Source organism: Chaetura pelagica, unplaced genomic scaffold (genome assembly GCF_000747805.2).
Source record: "Chaetura pelagica isolate M959 unplaced genomic scaffold, ChaPel_1.0 scaffold99, whole genome shotgun sequence".
NCBI lineage: Eukaryota > Metazoa > Chordata > Aves > Apodiformes > Apodidae > Chaetura > Chaetura pelagica.
This window is the reverse complement of record NW_009954539.1, coordinates 2,144,986-2,164,787: the sequence shown is the minus strand read 5'-3', so window position 1 is coordinate 2,164,787 and position 19,802 is coordinate 2,144,986. Positions and strand designations below refer to the sequence as shown.

Genomic DNA, 19,802 nt, shown 5'->3' with positions numbered 1-19,802 from the left:
TCCCTTTCCCTTTTCTTTTTTTTTTTCCCCCAAGTACAAATGAACTAAGTTCTCCAAACCCATCTGCATTGCTATAAGACATTGTTGTTTTTTTAAACTTGGCATCATTTCTGAAGTTTCCCTATGTACACTTTCCTGTTCGTGTATTTCCGTCATCCAGGTATCATCACTCAATAACCATACTGTGGCTGTAATGCTTTTCACATGGAAAGAATTGTGTTTTATTGATGGCAAATGTTGTAATGTACTTTCATGTCAAGATGAAAATCTGAAAAAGCAACTTTTTATAGTGTATGCTACATGAAACCTCTATGCTGAACCAGGTTGTAGAGAGAATATATTCAAGTACACATATGTTATGACTATAAATAGTAAATTAAACAGTCCTGGCATGCAGAAATGGGCACAAAAACATATCTCCACTGTAAAATTTGTAGCATGGGTACAGTCAAGTAACACTCTCCCAAGCCACTTCCAAGCATAGGCCATATGTTAGCAAAGCTAAGGATCACTCTCAATAGGCAGTTTAGATGTGGCTGTTCTCTTCTGGGGGCTAAAGGTATTTAGTGTTATGGATCTGACCAAAATAAAAAAAGGTCAAGTGGCTTCAGGACCACACCCTGAGCTTCAGGACCTGAGACCCTGAGCACTGTTAGGTTCACATAGCTGCAGGGGTCAAGCCCACCATGCCATAGGCAAGGACATCTTGGGGATGTTGTTCTCCTACCTTCCCCCTAATTTCTGTGATCACAATAGGGACCAAATGCTGTGTGGGTGACTTTGATGATGATTTCATTTGGCAAAGAGGTTCCTAGTGAAGACCCAGCACCTCATAGCATGGAGTTTGAAAGCACCTGCTCCCCAGGGGTCAACCTGCTTTCACAGAAGGGACAACTGCTTGGTGTGTGGTGGGAGAGGAAAGCCAGATCTTTGGTGTCCACTGCTGAGCTCTTAGCCCAGAGAGAAATCAGAATAAAAAAACTGTTCAAAAAAATTGTGCAAGTAAATTAAAGCCAGTCTTTGCTGGGGCCTGCCTGGGGATCAGTGGCTGTGGCATTTGGAGGTAGGAGCAAATGCAAGGGCAGCCTGCATGCAGCATCTCTGGTTTCCTCTTCCAGCATCTCTGCCAGCACTGCCCAGCTCAATTCTGAGCACAGAAAGAGAAAAACCTCCTCCTGGGAGGCACACACGCTGCCTTTGGTGGTGATGACCTCGGTGTGTGGCACAGCTGACTAGCACAAAATGCCTGTTTGGCGTCAAGGGGCTGACTACACCACGCAGCTGGGGACAGCAGTGCCTTTAGCCTGTCATTACCCCACATCCAGCATGACTCTGCTCAGCTGATTGATGTCCCTCCTCCCACCTGGCCAAAGCCCTTGGTTGGTTGCCACCTGTACCCAAGCTATTGCCAGCACATTAATCTTTCTTTCAATATTTTTTAGGTTCCCTTTTTCTGCTCAGGACCATGAACCATGTGGTTGAATTGCAGAAGACCCATCCCATGACTGGGTTTTGTCCCACTTTAATATCCTGCTGCCACCTGCCATCAGTTCCTCTCCAGCTTACCCACACATGAGCAAGTGTTGTCCCAGAGCAATATTTAGCCCCATCAGAGGAGCAGCAAAGTTCAGACACCTCGTAGGAAAAGCCTGCTGGGAGGTTTCCAACTTTTTTGGGGTTTTTTTTTGCAAATGCAAGATGTTTAGCTACACTTTGGGAAAGCATCCAAGTCTGTTTGTCTGAAGGAGCCTTGAAGCTTTTTTGAGGTTGGATTGTCTCCCCAGCTCAGTCACTATTTGTGAAGTTACTCAACATTAGTGAATTTGCATCTGATTTATGTACGAAGGAACCACCCGTCCCAAATGCAGGAGAAATTGCCCTTCTGCCTCTTTCTCACTTGATTCCTGGAGCAGTTTTCTGTTTGCCAATGAGCATAAAACTAGAAAACTTGACCTGAAGCCCATCAGATAATGGGTCAGGTCTTGATCATTCCTGTTGCTCACCAAGACCAATTTAATGGTTCTCAATATTAATTAAAATATAAAATAAAATACAATAAAATAAAAATATTTGGACTTCAACACAAAAAAACTATTTTCCAGCCATGAGGTATATCAAATCTGTTGGGAGATTGACTCCAGGGCCACAGCTTCTTGCACCTTCTCCTGACCCACATCCCAGGGCAGATGCTTCTAGGCTTCCTTTGCAGTCACAGAAGAGAAACATGCATCTAGAGCATCCCATCCTAAAGTGGGCAACTAAACTGGTTCAAATCAAAGTGCCACTTTCCCTCTATTGACTACAACAGAAAGAACCTAGGGTAAACAGCCCACATGTGGAAATCTGTCCTGATTTAGGTCAGATAACCCCTGTCCTGTCTCTCTGGGCTCCCACACTGGTCCATTCACAGCAGTTCTTCTAAAGAGCTCCTGCCCACCTTGGGCTAGGATTTGGGTGGCTGGCTGCTGTGTGTAAGCATTAATTAGCCAGTGATACAGGTCCTGAAAAGATTCACACCTGGCAAAACCAAAATGGAAATGCACTCCTGCCTCCTCCTAAGGGAACACCACTGTTGGTGCACCTGCTCTCTTTCCACTTTATTTCCTCCCAGGCTTCATAAATCTCAGCTTCCTTTCCACACCGCAGCCCAATGTCAGGAGGTGTGAATGCTTCTGTTTGCTCAGCCAGAAGGGAAAAACCAGATTTCCACAAGCTCAGCTTTGCTAAGGTAAATGAGCTCTGAGTGGTGGGAGATCAGTGCACCAGGGCAGGGGTCCAAGCAGGTGTCAGGAGGCCAAAAGAAGCTCAAAGTGTGCAAACATGCAGCACCCAGCCAGGCAACCCTGATAACAGAAAACCTTCCACTAAGAACTGTCAGAGTCAGGAGGGAAGTTCTACTCTCGCCATGTATTATTTTCCTATCTAGAAGTTTGGGCTACAGCAAAAGCCCTTTAGAAAGTAGCCAAGCTTGGATTAACAGTTGTTTTTTTCTCAACATTTTATCTGAAAACACCCCACCTGGGGTTCCTGGAAGAGTCTGAAGGCTCTGGTTTCTACAGTAATTGCCTCTTACTGAGGGCTCAGGCTGGTATATGACTCCAATTTTAGCTCATTTCTGCAGAAGATCTGAGGAATAATCCCAAGAATAGGACTGGGCTTGCACGGATGCACAACATGGCCATAGCTGGTCCAGCAGTATTGTGTTCCCACGGGTTCGGAAAGAAGGAACTCATCTTCCCATCTTGCTTCCACACTGCTGGGACTTTTCTTCTAAAATCTTATTCTCTCCTATTCTGGTTTCTAGGGCTCTAGTCAGAAGAGTCTCCTATTTTTCAGATGTTTATGTTTAACATCCTGAGTTTATTCATAGAGCAACAAGCCTGCCGTAAAAAAACAAGGCCAGATCTAGGTCAAAGCTGATAAACATTTTATCCTTTGGTCTGCAGAATCAGAGGGCAATCACAATCATGTCACTGCAGCTCAATGGGTGACACCATGTCAACCCTGCCACACCAACGGGCCATGCAGGCTGAGCTGCAAGGGTTAGCCTGAACACATAAGCTCGAAACCTCTTTCATTTGGCTTCAGAAAATATGTTTTATCTCACATTTGCCAACATTTGAGTTGCATTATTTTAGTGTTTGTGGTCCCAAAGCCTCTTCACAAGCTCTTAATTTTCAATGCAAGAAAATTAATTTCAGTATTCAGAAAAAGGGACCAGGAAACATGGCACATCTATAGCTGAGACTATAAACCAAGGCTGGGCAGTGCTGCTCTGTCAGTTTTCCTGTTTAGGAACCCACTGATGTACAGCAAGGCTGTCCAGCCTGTATTTCCTTTGAAGAACATCCAAATGCAGAGGGAAGTGGTTCAAGGTCCAGTTTTCTCCCAGCAAAAGAGCTGGGATATGGCAAGAGTGCACCCAAGCCACAAATATCTTGATGGTTGGAGAGGAAAAGGGTATTATGGAGTTCTTCTGTTCCCTGCTGTGGACTGAGTCTTTGAAATCGTCTCATCCTTCAACACTGAAGAGCTGCTCCAGCCCTCAGTATGCTTAACCACCAGGCAATAGGCTCAGAAAGCTCCTGAAACTATTTTCAACAGAAACATACACACACACACACTCTTGTGCACACACAAGCACACCCCTGCACTATGGCCATGTTACCCTTTAGCAGCCAATGGGCCATTAGAAAATTATGCAGACTTCAAGATAACATGCAATGGAAAAATACATTGTACACTGGGATTCTGGGATGAAGTTATTCTATAGACATAATTAAACCCTTTCCTATGACTGTAACAAGCAGTAATGTTTAGTGGCAGTTGTAGGGAATGGTTCAGTTTGAAGCAATGATCTACTTCAAGACAATCGGTCGGACAAACTTGTTAAGAAACCTCAGAGTCTTGTTGTTGCCTTAGTCCAGGCCTAAAATTTAAGGTCTGTAAAAATATGAAAATAATAAAAATATTCTCACAAATTTTAAGACAAGTCATTGCAGGAAGAACAAAGCAGCCTTGTTGATGGGTACAGGAGCTTGCTTTTCTGTAGTACAGTATGTTTGGTTTGTCCTCTTTCCTGCACAATAAAGTTTGCATCCAAACTTATGCTTAGACAGACATCTCTGTTATCTGGGAGATGTCATGATGAAATATATTTTAATTCAGGAGTGCTGAAATTGCTGAGTTTCACTGAACTGGGACTGGCCATGGGATTGAAAAGCTAGGGGGATAGATAGACATCTGCCTTTGTGTCCACACACAGCACAATCCTGGTAGCTCTGTCTCCTTCCAAAGGAGGCTGAAAATTAAAGTTAAATGCCTCAAAAGTCTAAGTTAAAGCTTTAAACTGAAAGGAGGACATATTTCTTTACAAAAATCACTCATTTTGTCTACCTGAGCTTTGTGTTCACACAGCTTCCTTCTTATTCATGGAACGACTTGAAGTGGGAGCAGCTATTCATAGAAGTTGCTTCTACACATGAATCAGACCTGGTAGTCAGAATGTGATAGCCCAGATGAAGTTAGAGCAAATAAAATGCAAATAATGAAACTAGATTAATGTGGTTCAGCCCTTTTCCTCTCCTGTCTTCACCATCTTTGTGACACAGCTGTGATGGCTGATAGGAAAACAGAGGGTCAAAGTGTCAAGAAAGCAGAGGTTGCATGTGTGCATCGAAGATGAAGAGCGACATCACTCAGCTTTCTCATGGCTTAGCCCAACCCACAGAGTGGCCAAACTTGGCTCAGGCAGGACTGAGAGGTGCTGGCTGAGAGGAGGAGGTGTTTATACAACAGTTTATCACTTCCATTAGCATGCTTCAAAGCCTGGGACACCTCATTTTTCCTGCATGCTCTGCTTTTTTGCATTGAGCAAAAGACTACATGCCCTTTCTTCCACTCCAGAAAACATACGCAAAAACTTGGCAGTAAGGATCAATGCACCAGTTATGCCTGACCTATCTGCTGGGGGTGGAAATGATCTCTGTGAAGGATCCACCTTCAAAAGTAACCCACTGACCAAGCCATTTGCCATATTCTTGCTATTATAATATGGGGCTCAGCAGAGTAACAAGTACAAGGTCACAGACTTAACATGCTGGAGTCTAAGGATGTAAGCTTGTTGAAAGTCAGGCTTGGGGAGGGAGGGCTTTTTAAAGCAGATTATTAGACCAACCGATAAACTGTGAGCACTCAAAAGCAGCTGCTAAAGGCTACAAGAACACACAAAAAAAGGACAAACTATGTACGACATGTAAGTTCTGGAAGAAAACCAATGCAAGATGAATCTGAAAACTGAAATACATAATTGTATTAGATACTAACCATTATGGATACAATAGAAATACTGGTTTTATGGCACTTAATCTTTTCCCTCATCTCTCCCACTGCAAAGTCCCTCTGCTCTACTTTTATGGCTCAGATAATTTATAAAATGACAGTAAACTCAGAGTAATTCTTTCCAGTTCCTCCATTTTTTTTCTCTCTTTTTTTTTTTTTTTTTTTAATTTAGAGTCTTAAAAATTACTTGGCCAAGAACTTGCCTTTTTTTTTTTTTTTTTTTTTCTAGCTGTGTTGGTTGGTCTATCAAAGATACTCCTTTGTCTCACTGATATTCACTGAATTATCTCCAACACCATCAAAATCAGACATGGGAGTTTACAGAGGTGTGGTGGGTTATTTTACACCTCAAATGACCAAACCACTGATCAAAAGAGAAGAAGCTTTCCTCCCCCTTCTGAAGTCTTCAGAACTATCCGGAAACCTTCAGTTCAATTAGACATATAATTTTGGGCTTGAGGTTCATGATCTAGCTGGGGCTCTGCACATCGGAGCATTGCAAAGCACTGCAGCAATTAGGGGCATAACTTTAACAACTGTCAGCATCACTACTACTTAATCATCTACATGACCTTCAAATCTGTGTATCTAGAGGTGAAAACTGTTCATTTTCCTAAGAAACAGAAAATTCCTTCTGCAGAGAGAACAGATTTTCCCATGGAAAACCAGGGGTAAATCCCACCTCAGCAGCAGCACCCTCTCACCATCATTTTTTCTTGGGAGGGAAAATTTGCCCAGGCTCACACACACAGATCCATAAACACATCTGCCTGCAAGGTGGTGATCCACTCATACACACAGAAAGCAAATCCCCCAAAGCCTAAAGATGCATTTTAGGGTCCTCCTCCTAGCAAGGAAGCTGCCTTTTTCTTATGTGACATTTTAAAATATTTTACTATCACGTAAGTACAACAATACTGCATACATGCATATATGGGGGGGAAATAGTGTATAAACTATTGGCCCTAACCCTTAAATGACAACAAATTATCACTCAACTTAAGGAGATCACATTTTTTTTTTCTCTTTTTTTTTTTTTTTTTTTAATTTAGAGTCTTAAAAATTACTTGGCCAAGAACTTGCCTTTTTTTTTTTTTTTTTTTTCTAGCTGTGTTGGTTGGTCTATCAAAGATACTCCTTTGTCTCACTGATATTCACTGAATTATCTCCAACACCATCAAAATCAGACATGGGAGTTTACAGAGGTGTGGTGGGTTATTTTACACCTCAAATGACCAAACCACTGATCAAAAGAGAAGAAGCTTTCCTCCCCCTTCTGAAGTCTTCAGAACTATCCGGAAACCTTCAGTTCAATTAGACATATAATTTTGGGCTTGAGGTTCATGATCTAGCTGGGGCTCTGCACATCGGAGCATTGCAAAGCACTGCAGCAATTAGGGGCATAACTTTAACAACTGTCAGCATCACTACTACTTAATCATCTACATGACCTTCAAATCTGTGTATCTAGAGGTGAAAACTGTTCATTTTCCTAAGAAACAGAAAATTCCTTCTGCAGAGAGAACAGATTTTCCCATGGAAAACCAGGGGTAAATCCCACCTCAGCAGCAGCACCCTCTCACCATCATTTTTTCTTGGGAGGGAAAATTTGCCCAGGCTCACACACACAGATCCATAAACACATCTGCCTGCAAGGTGGTGATCCACTCATACACACAGAAAGCAAATCCCCCAAAGCCTAAAGATGCATTTTAGGGTCCTCCTCCTAGCAAGGAAGCTGCCTTTTTCTTATGTGACATTTTAAAATATTTTACTATCACGTAAGTACAACAATACTGCATACATGCATATATGGGGGGGAAATAGTGTATAAACTATTGGCCCTAACCCTTAAATGACAACAAATTATCACTCAACTTAAGGAGATCACCTCTGAGCACATCTTGGGCCAAATTCTTTTGTCTTGGTCATCTGCATTGTGGAGGATATCCATTCTGGCATCTAGTCATGGTTTCTGAATTAACAGTCTGTATAACTCTTTTTATATAGTCTGTCAAACCTTTTTTAAGGCAATTCAGGGTTTAAGTTCTTGCTTTTGGAATGAGTTAGTCATTGTCCCCACTCCTGAGCTCGCTGGGAGCTTTGAGGGGTGATCTGGCAGGTGAGAAGTCACGAGCTAGGAGGCAATGACATTCAAGGCTCTGCTTCCCACTGTTATATATGCAGAAAACATTCAGAGGATTTTACTGGCTACAAAAGGAAAACCAAAGAGATTGTATTCTACCATCTATTACCTGAAGCAAGTAAATCCTTTATGTATCTTGCTAATAATGTTTTTAAACCTTTATTGTGAATCCAAAGAGGGCAAAGAAGAATAAACAAGTATAGCACCTGTGGCAGAACAAAATTTCCCAGAACTCCAACCTCTCTTTTCTTTTTAACTGGGATTGGTATTGACCTGGTAAGGAGAAATGTGCTCACTGGCAAAGTATTGGCCTTTTCCAGAGAAATGGTGTCACAGCCTTTCAATTCTTCGAAATGTGCCTTGTCACAAATATTACCAAATGTGTACATATTTTACTAAGAAATACTGATCATGTCACAACTGTTAAGCAGCCAAAAGTTTTCAGAGAAAAACAGTAATTACAATTTAAAATAAAAGAAGCAACAAAATAATATTTGCTTTTCCCAAATAAACCAAGAACTGGAAGATTCATAGCTTCCTAAGATCAGCTCCATAAATATTTTTACCCCTTTCTGATAATATTTCAAAAGCCATCCTTGACTTAAAAAGGTGGTAAATGCAGACGCCAATTCACATTCATATTATGTATTGTCACCAATACCTATCAAAACCATCATTTTTAGGCACTTGAGAAGAGAGTGACCTTAAGAAAACATTTTCACAGTCAACTGCTTCTCATTCTGGGAAGTAGCTGAAAATTTTATTTCCCCCTTTGTCATATTGTACGTGGGTGTGAGTGTGCTGATCTTCACGTCTTCCACCTTTGAGGTTCAATTTCTTATTTACAGTTGCTGTGGCAAAGAAGTGCTGAAGAAATGACTTTGACATTTCATTTGCAAGACCTGAGGTCTGTGGTCTTTCTCACCTCTAGCAGGAGACCTTTTCAATCTCATGGTTATCCTTTTCTCTGTTGCACATTTTTATGGCTTTGAGGACCAAGGGGCATTAGCCAGGCTGCTATAAATTTCTCCTTTTTTTGGTCCACAACACGTGCTGGCCCAAAATAACACAAGGGAATGGGAGAAGCCCTGTGTGCACCAGTGATGGGCTTGGGCTACAGACGTAGGGAAGGGATGGATCCCTTCATGCAGCTTGTATCACCTCTCATGGGCCAGGAAGGGTTTATAATTAAAATACTTCACGACAGCAGCAACTGAAATGCCAAAGGGCCAATAGTGACATTGAATCTGGCAGCACTTCAGCAAGTTTACACTTGCCCAAAATGCAAACTGGATCTGATTTTAGCTGTGCTTTTCGATAGAAAGCACCAAATGGAAGATCTGAACACTGACCAGAGATGTCTAAAACCTTCTCGGGGAGATGGAATAGATGTTGCCTTCAGGGCCCTATTGCTTCTAGAGGAAAGTTAGAATTTGGGCTTGAAGATTTTTCTCTGAGAGGACTTTTGTTTATGGGACATTAATTTATCTGTCTTCACTGAGGTCTCACCCCTCAGGCCCACTTGGATGGGTGTGAGCCCCCACCAACTGGACTCAAACTTCAGGAGGTGCTATCTCCTCTGAACTACATTCTGTTTGAGTACCAGCAGTTTGTGTTTTCCTGCCTCTAGGTTGTCACACTGCAGATGACCTCATTTATCTCTGTTTTTAATTTTCTCCAGATGATGAGGTTTGATACAGCCAGGTGTGTCTGAGTAGCTGACTGCCCCAGCACGGGGCATGCACCTTCAGCAACGAGCTGAAGTTTCTCTCTCCATCCCTCACCACTGTTGCTGTGGGTGCAGGAGCTGTCCCTCTGTGCCACACGTCTCTTCCTCAGTAAATCCATAAGACAATAATCAGGTAGTACTGCAATTTATCAGCACTTTATCTGTTGGTAGCTGATGCCATGGAGGAGCTGGTAAGCTGCTCTAAGGCAGAATTCCCCAATAAACAAAATGTCATGTTTAACATGACTATCCCCAAAAAGTATCTTTCCTAAATAAACACAGTACTCAGAAAAAAAAAATGTCCTTATGCCCTGTTAAATGGAGCAATGTAAATGACTTCCTAACAGGAAACTTATGAAAATAGTAATTGGTATTGGTCAGGCAGACCAATTGCTCTTGGTCAGGCAGAGATGGGGAGGTTTGAAATGACACGTACAAAACCTTCCTTTGCTGGCAAGGACAAGGGTTGCACAAGTTGTCCATAAACATCTTTATCTGCAGTCACAAGCTGGCAATCTTAAACATTGGATGAGTTCTTCCCATAGTTTCACAATGGTTTTTTTTCTGGTTTCTAAGAACTGTTTTCGAGGACAGCCATTCAGCATATGAGAAAAATGTGTGAACATGATGCACAGTCAGTTCTTTTTTCTTTTGGACATGGCCTCATTAAAGAAACACAGAACATCACATCACCATGTTCCCTACTTTTCTCAAACACTTTCCATCCGATATCTATAAGCACATTACAAACATGACTGATTTTACTGTGATTTCAAAGATCCCTGCCTGGAGGGAAACACATTTTATGTGCTGAACATAAAGAAAAGATGATTGAAGGGGTAGTATGAGGAGAGTAAGAGGCATCTTTCTTAATACCCAATACAATGACTTATAAAAATACAATCCTGTCTAGTAGTTTGAATTAATCTCTTCCAGGGAAAAAAAAAGAAAAAAAAAAAGACCAAAAAAAAAAAAAAGACTAAGGAAAGAAAACAGGGCAGAGGAAAGTACAAAAAAAAAAGATGGAACAAAGATGCCATTTTAAATCACTGGCCCCAACTCAGCACATAACCATTTTCCATGGCAAGGAGCACGTAAAAAAAATTCCTCATAGACTGGTACTTTCTACAGCTTTATGAAAGCCAAAGGCTGTGGATTTTGCAGCTCTTTAAAGAACAGGGGGAATTCCCTGCCAGGGCTGCTCCAAACCCTCAGCGGTGCAGGCATCGCTGCTCGACACCAAGCGACGGAGCTGCAAAGGGACAGAAGCAGATTGGATTTTCAGTCCTGACTTTGAGATCTAGCTGCCAAAAGGTCTTACAAAAAAAGACCTCTGGAGATTTCTCATACTGGTGGGTTTTTTTTGTTTTTTTTTTTGGCTTATTCTCCTGGTGTGTTCATCTTAACAGAAATCAGCTGTTCTGCTCACTTATGCAGCATTTGCAGAGGAGACTTTAGCATCTGGCCTGGCTATTATTAAAAGATGAGAACATCCTGCTCTGTTAGGAGAACACCACTACCAGCAATAAAAGGACAAAGATCCTTCACATCCAGGTTTCCTGAGATCTGTCTGGATTATTTGGTAGTTGTTTTTTTTCCCATTCTTCCAAGGCCTGTCCTTCCTATTTCCTGGAGTTTGTTAACCAGCCTCACAAACCCTGGAGCAGGGATAAAAATTGTGCTTTCCTGGGAGATGCTATCTCACAGCATTTGGATGCAGCAGCATAATTTTCAGTTACTAAGGACTTCTTTTTCCTATTGAGGAAATGAAAAAGTAAACAAGCTGGGGGGTGAGGGTCTGCTTTGGTGTTTAGGCTCTGACTTAATTTTTAATAGTTCTCTAAAGTCACAGCCTGGAGAAATAAAAAATGAAGAGGTGGAAGCACTGGACCCCTATAGATGTGCAACAAGATTTAAACCCTTATTGCGCCCAGTGTGTCCAAATATAGAAGCAGGGAAAAACCCAAATGCAAACTGAAACCCAGAGGCTGGGCAAAAAGTCACCTTTTGCACTTTGGGATGGTGGGGGTGTACATCAGGAGAAGTTCAGGGACAGGATGCTCTGCTGAAGCCCCAGCTCCATCTCCACAGCCATGGTGGCAGCGGTCCTGCATCAAACTTCTTTTGGACCAGAAAGCCCACTGAAACCCCTTCCAACCAGCATTTTGGTGACCCTTCATTGATAACACCCACTTTTACAGATTGGAAAATGCTGACATCCAAAAACGCAGGGCTATTAATAGAGGGACTTCAGCTGATCTCTGCTGGCGTAATTACCGTCTGCATTTGGCCTGGTGGTGAACATTAATCACTGGCAAGTTGCTGCAGCCTATCAACTTTAACATGGGTTGTTTGCTTTTCTCTAAGTGTTGGGACATCCCACAAGCTCCAGCTGCTCATCCCAAGCGAGCTGCCGGGAGGGAGCAGCCTCCACCGATCGTGGCCATCTCTGCCTTTCCTCCTGCCCCACCACAAATCCCGAGTAAATCTGTTGAGACAGCACAACTTGGCCTTAACTCCACATTGTTTTTTTACCAGATCAGCAGTCTGGAAACTGGGTCAATTTTTCTAAACATGTGGTTTAGAATTGTGCTGTTTCAAAGGACACTATCCAATGGTGTGAGACCAAACATTGGGTTTGTAGTAAAAAGAACTAAACACCAACAAAAAAGTTCAAAGCTCTCTACAAACACTGAATCCATGGATCACCCTGACAAAGTAGAGAAACAGTAAATTCCCTCTTCTATATTTAGGGAAACTAAGGCATAAAGAGTCCAAAACTGCCTGGATAATCACATATAATGCTGAAATTGCCCAGCTACAGAACAAAAGGTAATTTTTCTCATCTTTGCAAGATCTTACAGATATAACTGTAGGGATTTTATTTTATTCTCTCACCTGAATTGCAGTAGGGAAACTCAAGTTGCCTTGAATTCCAAATAAGGGAATTTCAAGTCCACTTGCTAGTTAGATAACACAGTTGATATTAGAAATACAGGTTGCATCCACCCCAAGTAATACATGCAATTAGTCTGCATGTAAGTAGGAGGGCAGGGCTGAGAATTTCAGTTTTAAATTATGAAGCAGGTCCCAAGTTGCTTTGTTTGCACTACATCAGATCACCAGACACTTTTGGAAGTTCAGGCTTTGTTCTCTTTGTATCTCACAGCTTTATCTGTTACTGGGGCTAACAGCTTCCCAGTCCCAGAGGGGTACATTTCAATGTCCCCCCTCTCCGAGGCCATACAAGTAGCATAGAGAGACTCCATGGGAACTGCTCCGTACATCCCAAACTCATATTGCACCAGTAGATCTACAAGGAAAAGATTATAATTACAGATGGCCAAAGACATCCCTTTTTAATGCTAAATACTTCTTCTTTTTTGCTTTAAGCTTGCTCTAAAACTTTTCTTCAAGTTGTTGAGTAGAAACGCTCAACCTGCACTCAGTATTTTATCTGCCACAGTCACTCCCATCACCTATGCAAAGATTATAGGTTTCTAGTGGATTCGCTTATAATTTTGACATGTCCAGCAAAATATTTCTAGTGAATAATGCCCTTGGGCTGTTCTCTGTGATCATTCATCCAAGTGGGGAATGCCTGAACTGCAAAGCTGGTCACACACACTGCACCATGTCCTGTTCTACTCAAATATATGGGATCTACTGCAACCCCCCTTGAAGCGCTGCAGAGCAGTGCTGTGAGTTCTGCAGAACATTGGCCAGCCATGAGTGGTCCCCCAGGGGAGGGATTTCAACCCAAAATACTGATTCATTTCCTCCTGATTATGCAGAAGGTAACTAGATGGTGCACATCAATCCTGGGATATATGACTGATATATATCCCCCCTTTTCCCCAGTAAACAGCTTGATTAATTTTTTTATTTGGTGCCAGCACAGGGCTTGGTGCTGAACCATAAAATCAGACCCTACGCCTTCTCCCCCCCGCATCTCCCCAGGAGCTTGTTTCAGGCCCAAAAAAGGCTGATTTAGGCCTGTGGCTGCCAACACGTGGCTGCTCTGAGTCCCTCCAGTGTTGCTCACAGCCACAGGAAATTAAAAAGTTAAAACCAAGGCCAACAGGGAGAGGCAGCAGGAGATGCTGCCTGCTCTGTGCATGCTGCGTGGGACCAGCAAAGGCCTGATTCCAGTGACACAGAGTTGATGTTCAACTCTGACAACCTTAAAGCAAGAAGCTATTTACTGACACCAGCAGATGGGGAAGACAGTGGCCACCACCCCTTAGAGGAAGTATTTTTACATCTTATCTCTTGAAGGAATTGATGTCCCCCCATTGTCCCATGTTCCCATATCGGGCAGTCGTCCATGCTGATCAGTGTTGGTGATTTTGCCTCAAGAGTGGCTGGTTTCTGGCTGAGGCAAGAAAGTCACCTTCTCAAGATGCAAAAGGGTAAATGGATCAAAAGATCAAAAGTAACACTCCCATCATGGGGGTGGGAATGGCTGTACTGGATCAGAGTGATGGTTTGGCTCTTACAGCCTTTGTGGTGACCACATCTGCTGCAGATATCTCAGAGGAACATGCTAGAAGCCAACAAAAGAGAGAGGGATCACTGTAACTCCTTGATAACCTAGGTAAGCCTACAATAAGTCTATGCAAGAATTCCATCCTGTCAAACCTAAATCAGATTTGATTTAGCTGATTATGTGTTACCTCTACAGTCACAGAACAATTTTTTAGCTTAGACAACAACCTATAGTAGATAGTTCCTACCCTGAGTCACAAGGCCATGGAATAATCTGGAAGAGACCATGGGAAGTCTCCAGCCCAACCTTCTACCCAAGTAGCCTCAGGCTTTACCCAGTTCAGTCCTATAAACCTCCAAGGTGACCAACCTCCCTGGGACCCTGTTCCACCACTTGACCATCCAAAATGGTGAAAAATTGTTCATTTCCCTTTATGAGCATCTGGATTAAGTGACCATGAAAGCAAGAATATAATGAACAAACCTCTATGCTCCAACTAGCTGAGATGAGTTAATCTGTGTACCAGAGGGCAGCAGAAAGTTTTAGCACTAATGTTTACAGCTTAAGTCGCCCTAAAAAAAATTATATAGCAATTACACCACAGGGAATAGACTGGTTCGCTTGGTTCCACACTCTTGGATAAAGCTTCTCTAAAATCAGGAGTTAGATTCTAAGCTGGAATGAAAGCACCCTTGAAAACCCCCGAACATTTTCTCAGTCTTCAACCACCACACAAGAAATGTGTAGGTCCATAATAAAGCCAACAGAGCTCAGAAAATCATTATTAATAATGTTTGAACTTCAGAGTGAAAGGTTTCTTGAAATCAGCAGAAACTCATGCCTCTCTGTGCTACTGTTTCTCTTTTCCAGACTCAAGAAATAGCTAGAAAGGATAAGAACTTACGATGAGACCAGGCACAAGCTTGCAAAAAACTCCTGTCCTCTCCTCTCCTCCTGCAGACAGCTTTGGGTGAACTTAAACTCACCTTCATTAGCTGTTCCTCCTCCCATCCTGGACTGGAGGAAAAAGCTGGAGGAAAAATAGCCTCCTCCCCAGTCTCCTCCCTATCCATATATCTTTTGCTGCTTGGAAACCATTCTTGCCTCAGGTCATGCAAATCAGAAGATTATCTGAAACTGCATTCCTCAGGTCTGACCAGGAAGAGGTGGGGATAGTGCAACTCCCACTCTGGAAAAGTTCCATAAACCCAAATCCCCCTTCCCCACCCCTGGTTTGGAAATATATCCCAACTTCTCTTATACTTCAAGCTCTGCCCCCAGTGCCATAGCACCAGAATGTCCAGATTAATGTCAGTTGTTAAGTTTCAGAGTTAACAACCTAGCAAGATGAACGGAGCAGTTTGCACTCCTCTAGGAAACACAGGTTTTGATAGTTTGCAGACTCAGGAAAAGAAGCAACATTTGAGATCAGCTTTAGAAGGTGTCCTTTACCACTCATAGGCCTGGAAAATTGCTTTTTATATTTAAGTGGAAACTTTAGCACTGCAGAAATTGATGGGGCCACCATGAAAGGGCCGGTACTGAGTCCTACCATGTACTTATTACACCCTGCCTGGTGCATGGCTAAGAGAAGACAGTGGAAGAAAAAGAAGCATAGAAGAACATTAACAAAAAAAAAAGCCATTTTATTGAAAATGAAATTCAAACTTCAAATTAATATTACAATCATGAGAAAATGCCAAACAATTCAATTTACAGTTGCAACATACAATACAAATAGTCCCTTTGAAGTTGAAGTAAACTGATCCACAATCATCGTCTGTGGCATAAAGCAGAGTGTGTTTGTACAATATGTGCATAAAAAGCAAATCTCGGGTGACAGCATTTGAAAAAATAAAAAATTAAAGCTTGTATTTACACAAAATGCTACAAATATTTTGTTCCAGCAGAAATTCAAGACTGGTAAAGCATATTTAACAACAAAAAGGAAAAAATTGGAATGTCATTCATATTACCTAAAACAAAAGTTACTGTAAAAGTATGGTTTTGGCTGATATACTTAAAAGTACTGCTTTAAAAAAAAAAAAAAAAAAAAAAGGAAAAAAAAAGAAGCAAAGAGTTATCTGTAAACATGGAAGTAAACAAACATCTAAAAAAGTTCTCGGAAAATGTTAAAATGAAATGCATTCTATTTAAAAACAACAAGAAATTCAGGGGTTCAGAGAAGAGGGCTTCTTTGAGCTCATGGCTGTTCCAGGTTTTAATTATTGCTTTTGCTCATGGCTTGCTGTCCACGTGCAGCCCGGCATGGGGCTGAGCTTTTCTTTGCTAAGTGTGAAAGTGCAAAATTTTCCCCGCTCATGGTGGTACCTGTGGGAACCAGTAAATCTTGGGGGACTTGGGGCAAAAAAGTTCAATACTAAGAAAGACACAGCAGCTGGTCTTTTAAAAGAAATTATAAAAGTCACATGAATGACGCTGCAGGTTAAATAATTTGCATTACTCATTCGTCCTGACCCACTGCCCCCGACCTGGTTACCCTTAGGAGGAGGGAGATGAGGATTTAATCCTCTGTTTGGCAAAAGGGACATCGTGCCTGTTGTGCTGGAAGTAAATCTTTGGTAGGGTAAGAGAGGTGCAAAGTAAAAAAAGGCCATTTTCTTGTCTTTAAATCTGTGACAGGTGCCAAAGGGACCAAAGGGAAGGGCTGTTGTATCTCTGAGAAAACTCCTTTCTGTTGATGCTAAGCACCTCGCAAAACATTAAATAATTTGATACTTATTACATAGCACCAGTTAGGGTTTTTTTGGTCTGAAATCCTGATTCAAGAGCATTTCCAAGTGAACTTGAAAGCATTTTCTGAAAGCTTTGATAAGCGTCTCTGCCTTAGCCTGTCCAACTCCTTCCATGACCAGCCTGACACACCAGGAGAGATTTTCCAAAGGCACCAGGAGGGTTCAAGAGCACAGGGGACAACTGAAGGTCAAGGGGCTGGTGCTTCTCTATCTGCAGGTGCTTTGAAAATCCCTTCCTTCCTAACTCTTAACAGGCAGAGCCTGTCTGCATGGCCAGGGAAGCGGAGGGCAAGGATCAGGCACGCGCACCTTAAGTGGGAGGAGGAAACATTTTCAACGTCTGTCCCTAATGGTCCAGTTGAAAAACCGTGGGGACACAAGCAGAGTCCTGTTGGTCTTGAGCAAAATGAAAGTCTGGTCTGTGCTGGATTTATCCAGAAACAAAAACCAAGTGCTTGAATTTTACAACAAAGTTAAAAAAAGGAAGGAAAAAAAAAAAAAAAAAGGATCTGGGTTGCTGCCTGCAGCCACTCTTAACAACATTTTGACACAAAAGCACCCTAAAAATTACTTAATATGCATACAGTAAACCTTAAAAAGCCCTTCTCAGCAATAACAAATAATGTACAAATATAGTACCTTTTATTAAATAGGAAACAGCTTGCACTGGCAGTACATCTTTTTCTCTTGCTTACTAAACAAAAAACAAAACTGAAATGTGTAACCAGACACTGGCTTTTTAAGTGCTGCTGAGACTAACAAACTTACTTTACAGTTACAAATAAATGGACAGTGGTATGCTTCAAGCTACCACAAACCAACAATAAATAGAATCAATTACAGCTTCCATCTTTGAAGGAAAACCAAGTATTAGGAAAAAAAAAAGTGTCTTACTTATATTTTAAGCATACTCGGTATACAACCTTTAGAAGGCAAAGACTTTATTTATATTTTTTTTAAGAGCACGTCATCACGCAAATGGGAGGGATGTCGCATGCTAATGTCAACTCGTTTAACAGCTTTGCTATTAATGAGTACTGATGATATTGTCTGTGCCCACTGCTGAGTTATTGCAATACACTGGAGGTAGCCGAAGTACAGCCAAGGAGCAGCGTGGGGCCCGGCAGCCCCCCGAGGAGGCTGGCGATGGTGATGTCTAAGGCAAGGAAAGGAGGGAGAGCTGGTAAATCCCATCAGGATGTGCTGAGCATCCCACTAAACCAGGCTGAACATCACCTGCTTGGGGACAGCATGGGGAGGGTGGTTCAGCTCTCACCACATCCAGACAAAGCCACCTTCCTTCCCTGTTCGCTGTTGCAGCCTTGGGGTAGGCAAAATTGAGGACCCTCCACTGGACAGTTTGGCAGCAGACAGGTCGGTTAAGGGTTTGGGGTGGAATTTGCTCTCCCTGTACTGCCCCAGGGTGGCTTTTAAGGTGACTTTTTCTCTTCAGTATTTGCAGAGGTGAGTATCACCACCCTTGGGCTTGTCCCTCTCATACGGCAGCGGCCACATTGGCTTCAAGGTCAACACAGCATCCTGACGGCTCTGGCATTTAATGCTAACAGGTGGTGATTCACTACCAGGCAGTTTCTGTCTCAAGTTTTGAATCTTTTTATTCCACCGAGTGGGATGAAATTGCAAGGGGAAGGGAAAAAGTTTCATCAATTCTCCCTTATTCCCATTTCTGAGATATTCAACAACTCATTATTTGTAAAATATGGGCTTTGAAACGGTTCTTATTTAAATTTGAGGAAAGACCCTGTTGAAATTCAAATCACGCTGTCAAAACAGAACATTTTAAATAGGAATATTTTCAAATTTTGAAGTTCAGAGAAAAATCCTGGGAGAAGAAGAAATCAGGGGGAAGGGTGGAACAAATTTCATCCTTCCTACCATTTTTCCAGTGTCTCCACAACTACTGATTAAAAGGCAAGACTGTGTTGAAGGCAACCAGACAGCTAATAAAAATATTTTAAACACAATATTTCCTTCATAAGTTATATAAAAAGATCCTACATCCAAAATCATTTGATGTGGGTGCATTTGGGGTGGATTTGTCGTTTTTAAGTAACATTGTAAACTGGTTCACACTGGAACTACTTTTCAGAGTTGGGTAAAGGTTTGAGGTTTACACCATTGCAGAAAAGTAAAAAAACAAAACAAAACAAAAACAATTTTAGAGACCGAAGTCAATATATCATTACATTAAGAAACGTTTAAAGGGTCCAAATGTCATTAAATAATCATAAATATTCTTTTAAAGTTATATGATGATTCATGTTAGCAAACGACCTCAAATTTTACACATTTATAATTTAAAAAAAATAAAAAATAACATAGCCAAACACAAATACTATGTATACCATTTTGGCTCTAGTAATATATATTGCCATTTTCATACTTTGCATAAGTAAGAACATTTTAAATTTTGTTTTTAAAGGTTTTGGTTGATATTTTTGGTTTTTTTGGCTAATCAAAGGCAAAATGAATGGATACAAAAGCAAAAAGGAAACCCCAGGGTTGTCTAGCCTAACTTCAAGACTCGTTCTTTTTAAGTACCCAAAAACAAACCAAAAAAAAGCAATTAACACAGAGAAGTTCCAACTGTTATTTGCAGCAAGGCTCGGACAGAGTTTTTTGGGACAGCTGTTTTCATCTGAATGTATCATGGCAAAATGGAAGCAACTCGCTCTTTGCTCTCCTTTTTATGTGCACCAATACAAGCCAGTTGAATTGCACTACGGGTTTGAAGAGGGTCCCACATGTTGTATGATTGCAACTGTATCTGGAGTTCATGGTTAGGTTGTTGGGTATTTTTTTAATTAAAAAATAAAAGGG

At 41.7% G+C, this 19,802-nt stretch overlaps 1 protein-coding gene across 1 annotated transcript in view; it reads right to left on the bottom strand.

The window, feature by feature from the left end:
* Nucleotides 1–15,216, bottom strand: part of LOC104395226 (vegetative cell wall protein gp1-like) — a 66,578-nt gene extending 51,362 nt beyond the window's left edge. The window contains exon 1 of the mRNA XM_010004913.1: nucleotides 15,192–15,216. Coding sequence (XP_010003215.1) covers nucleotides 15,192–15,216 — 25 coding nt within the window. The remainder of the gene's footprint in view (nucleotides 1–15,191) is intronic.
* Between the last annotated feature and the right edge of the window lie 4,586 nt (nucleotides 15,217–19,802).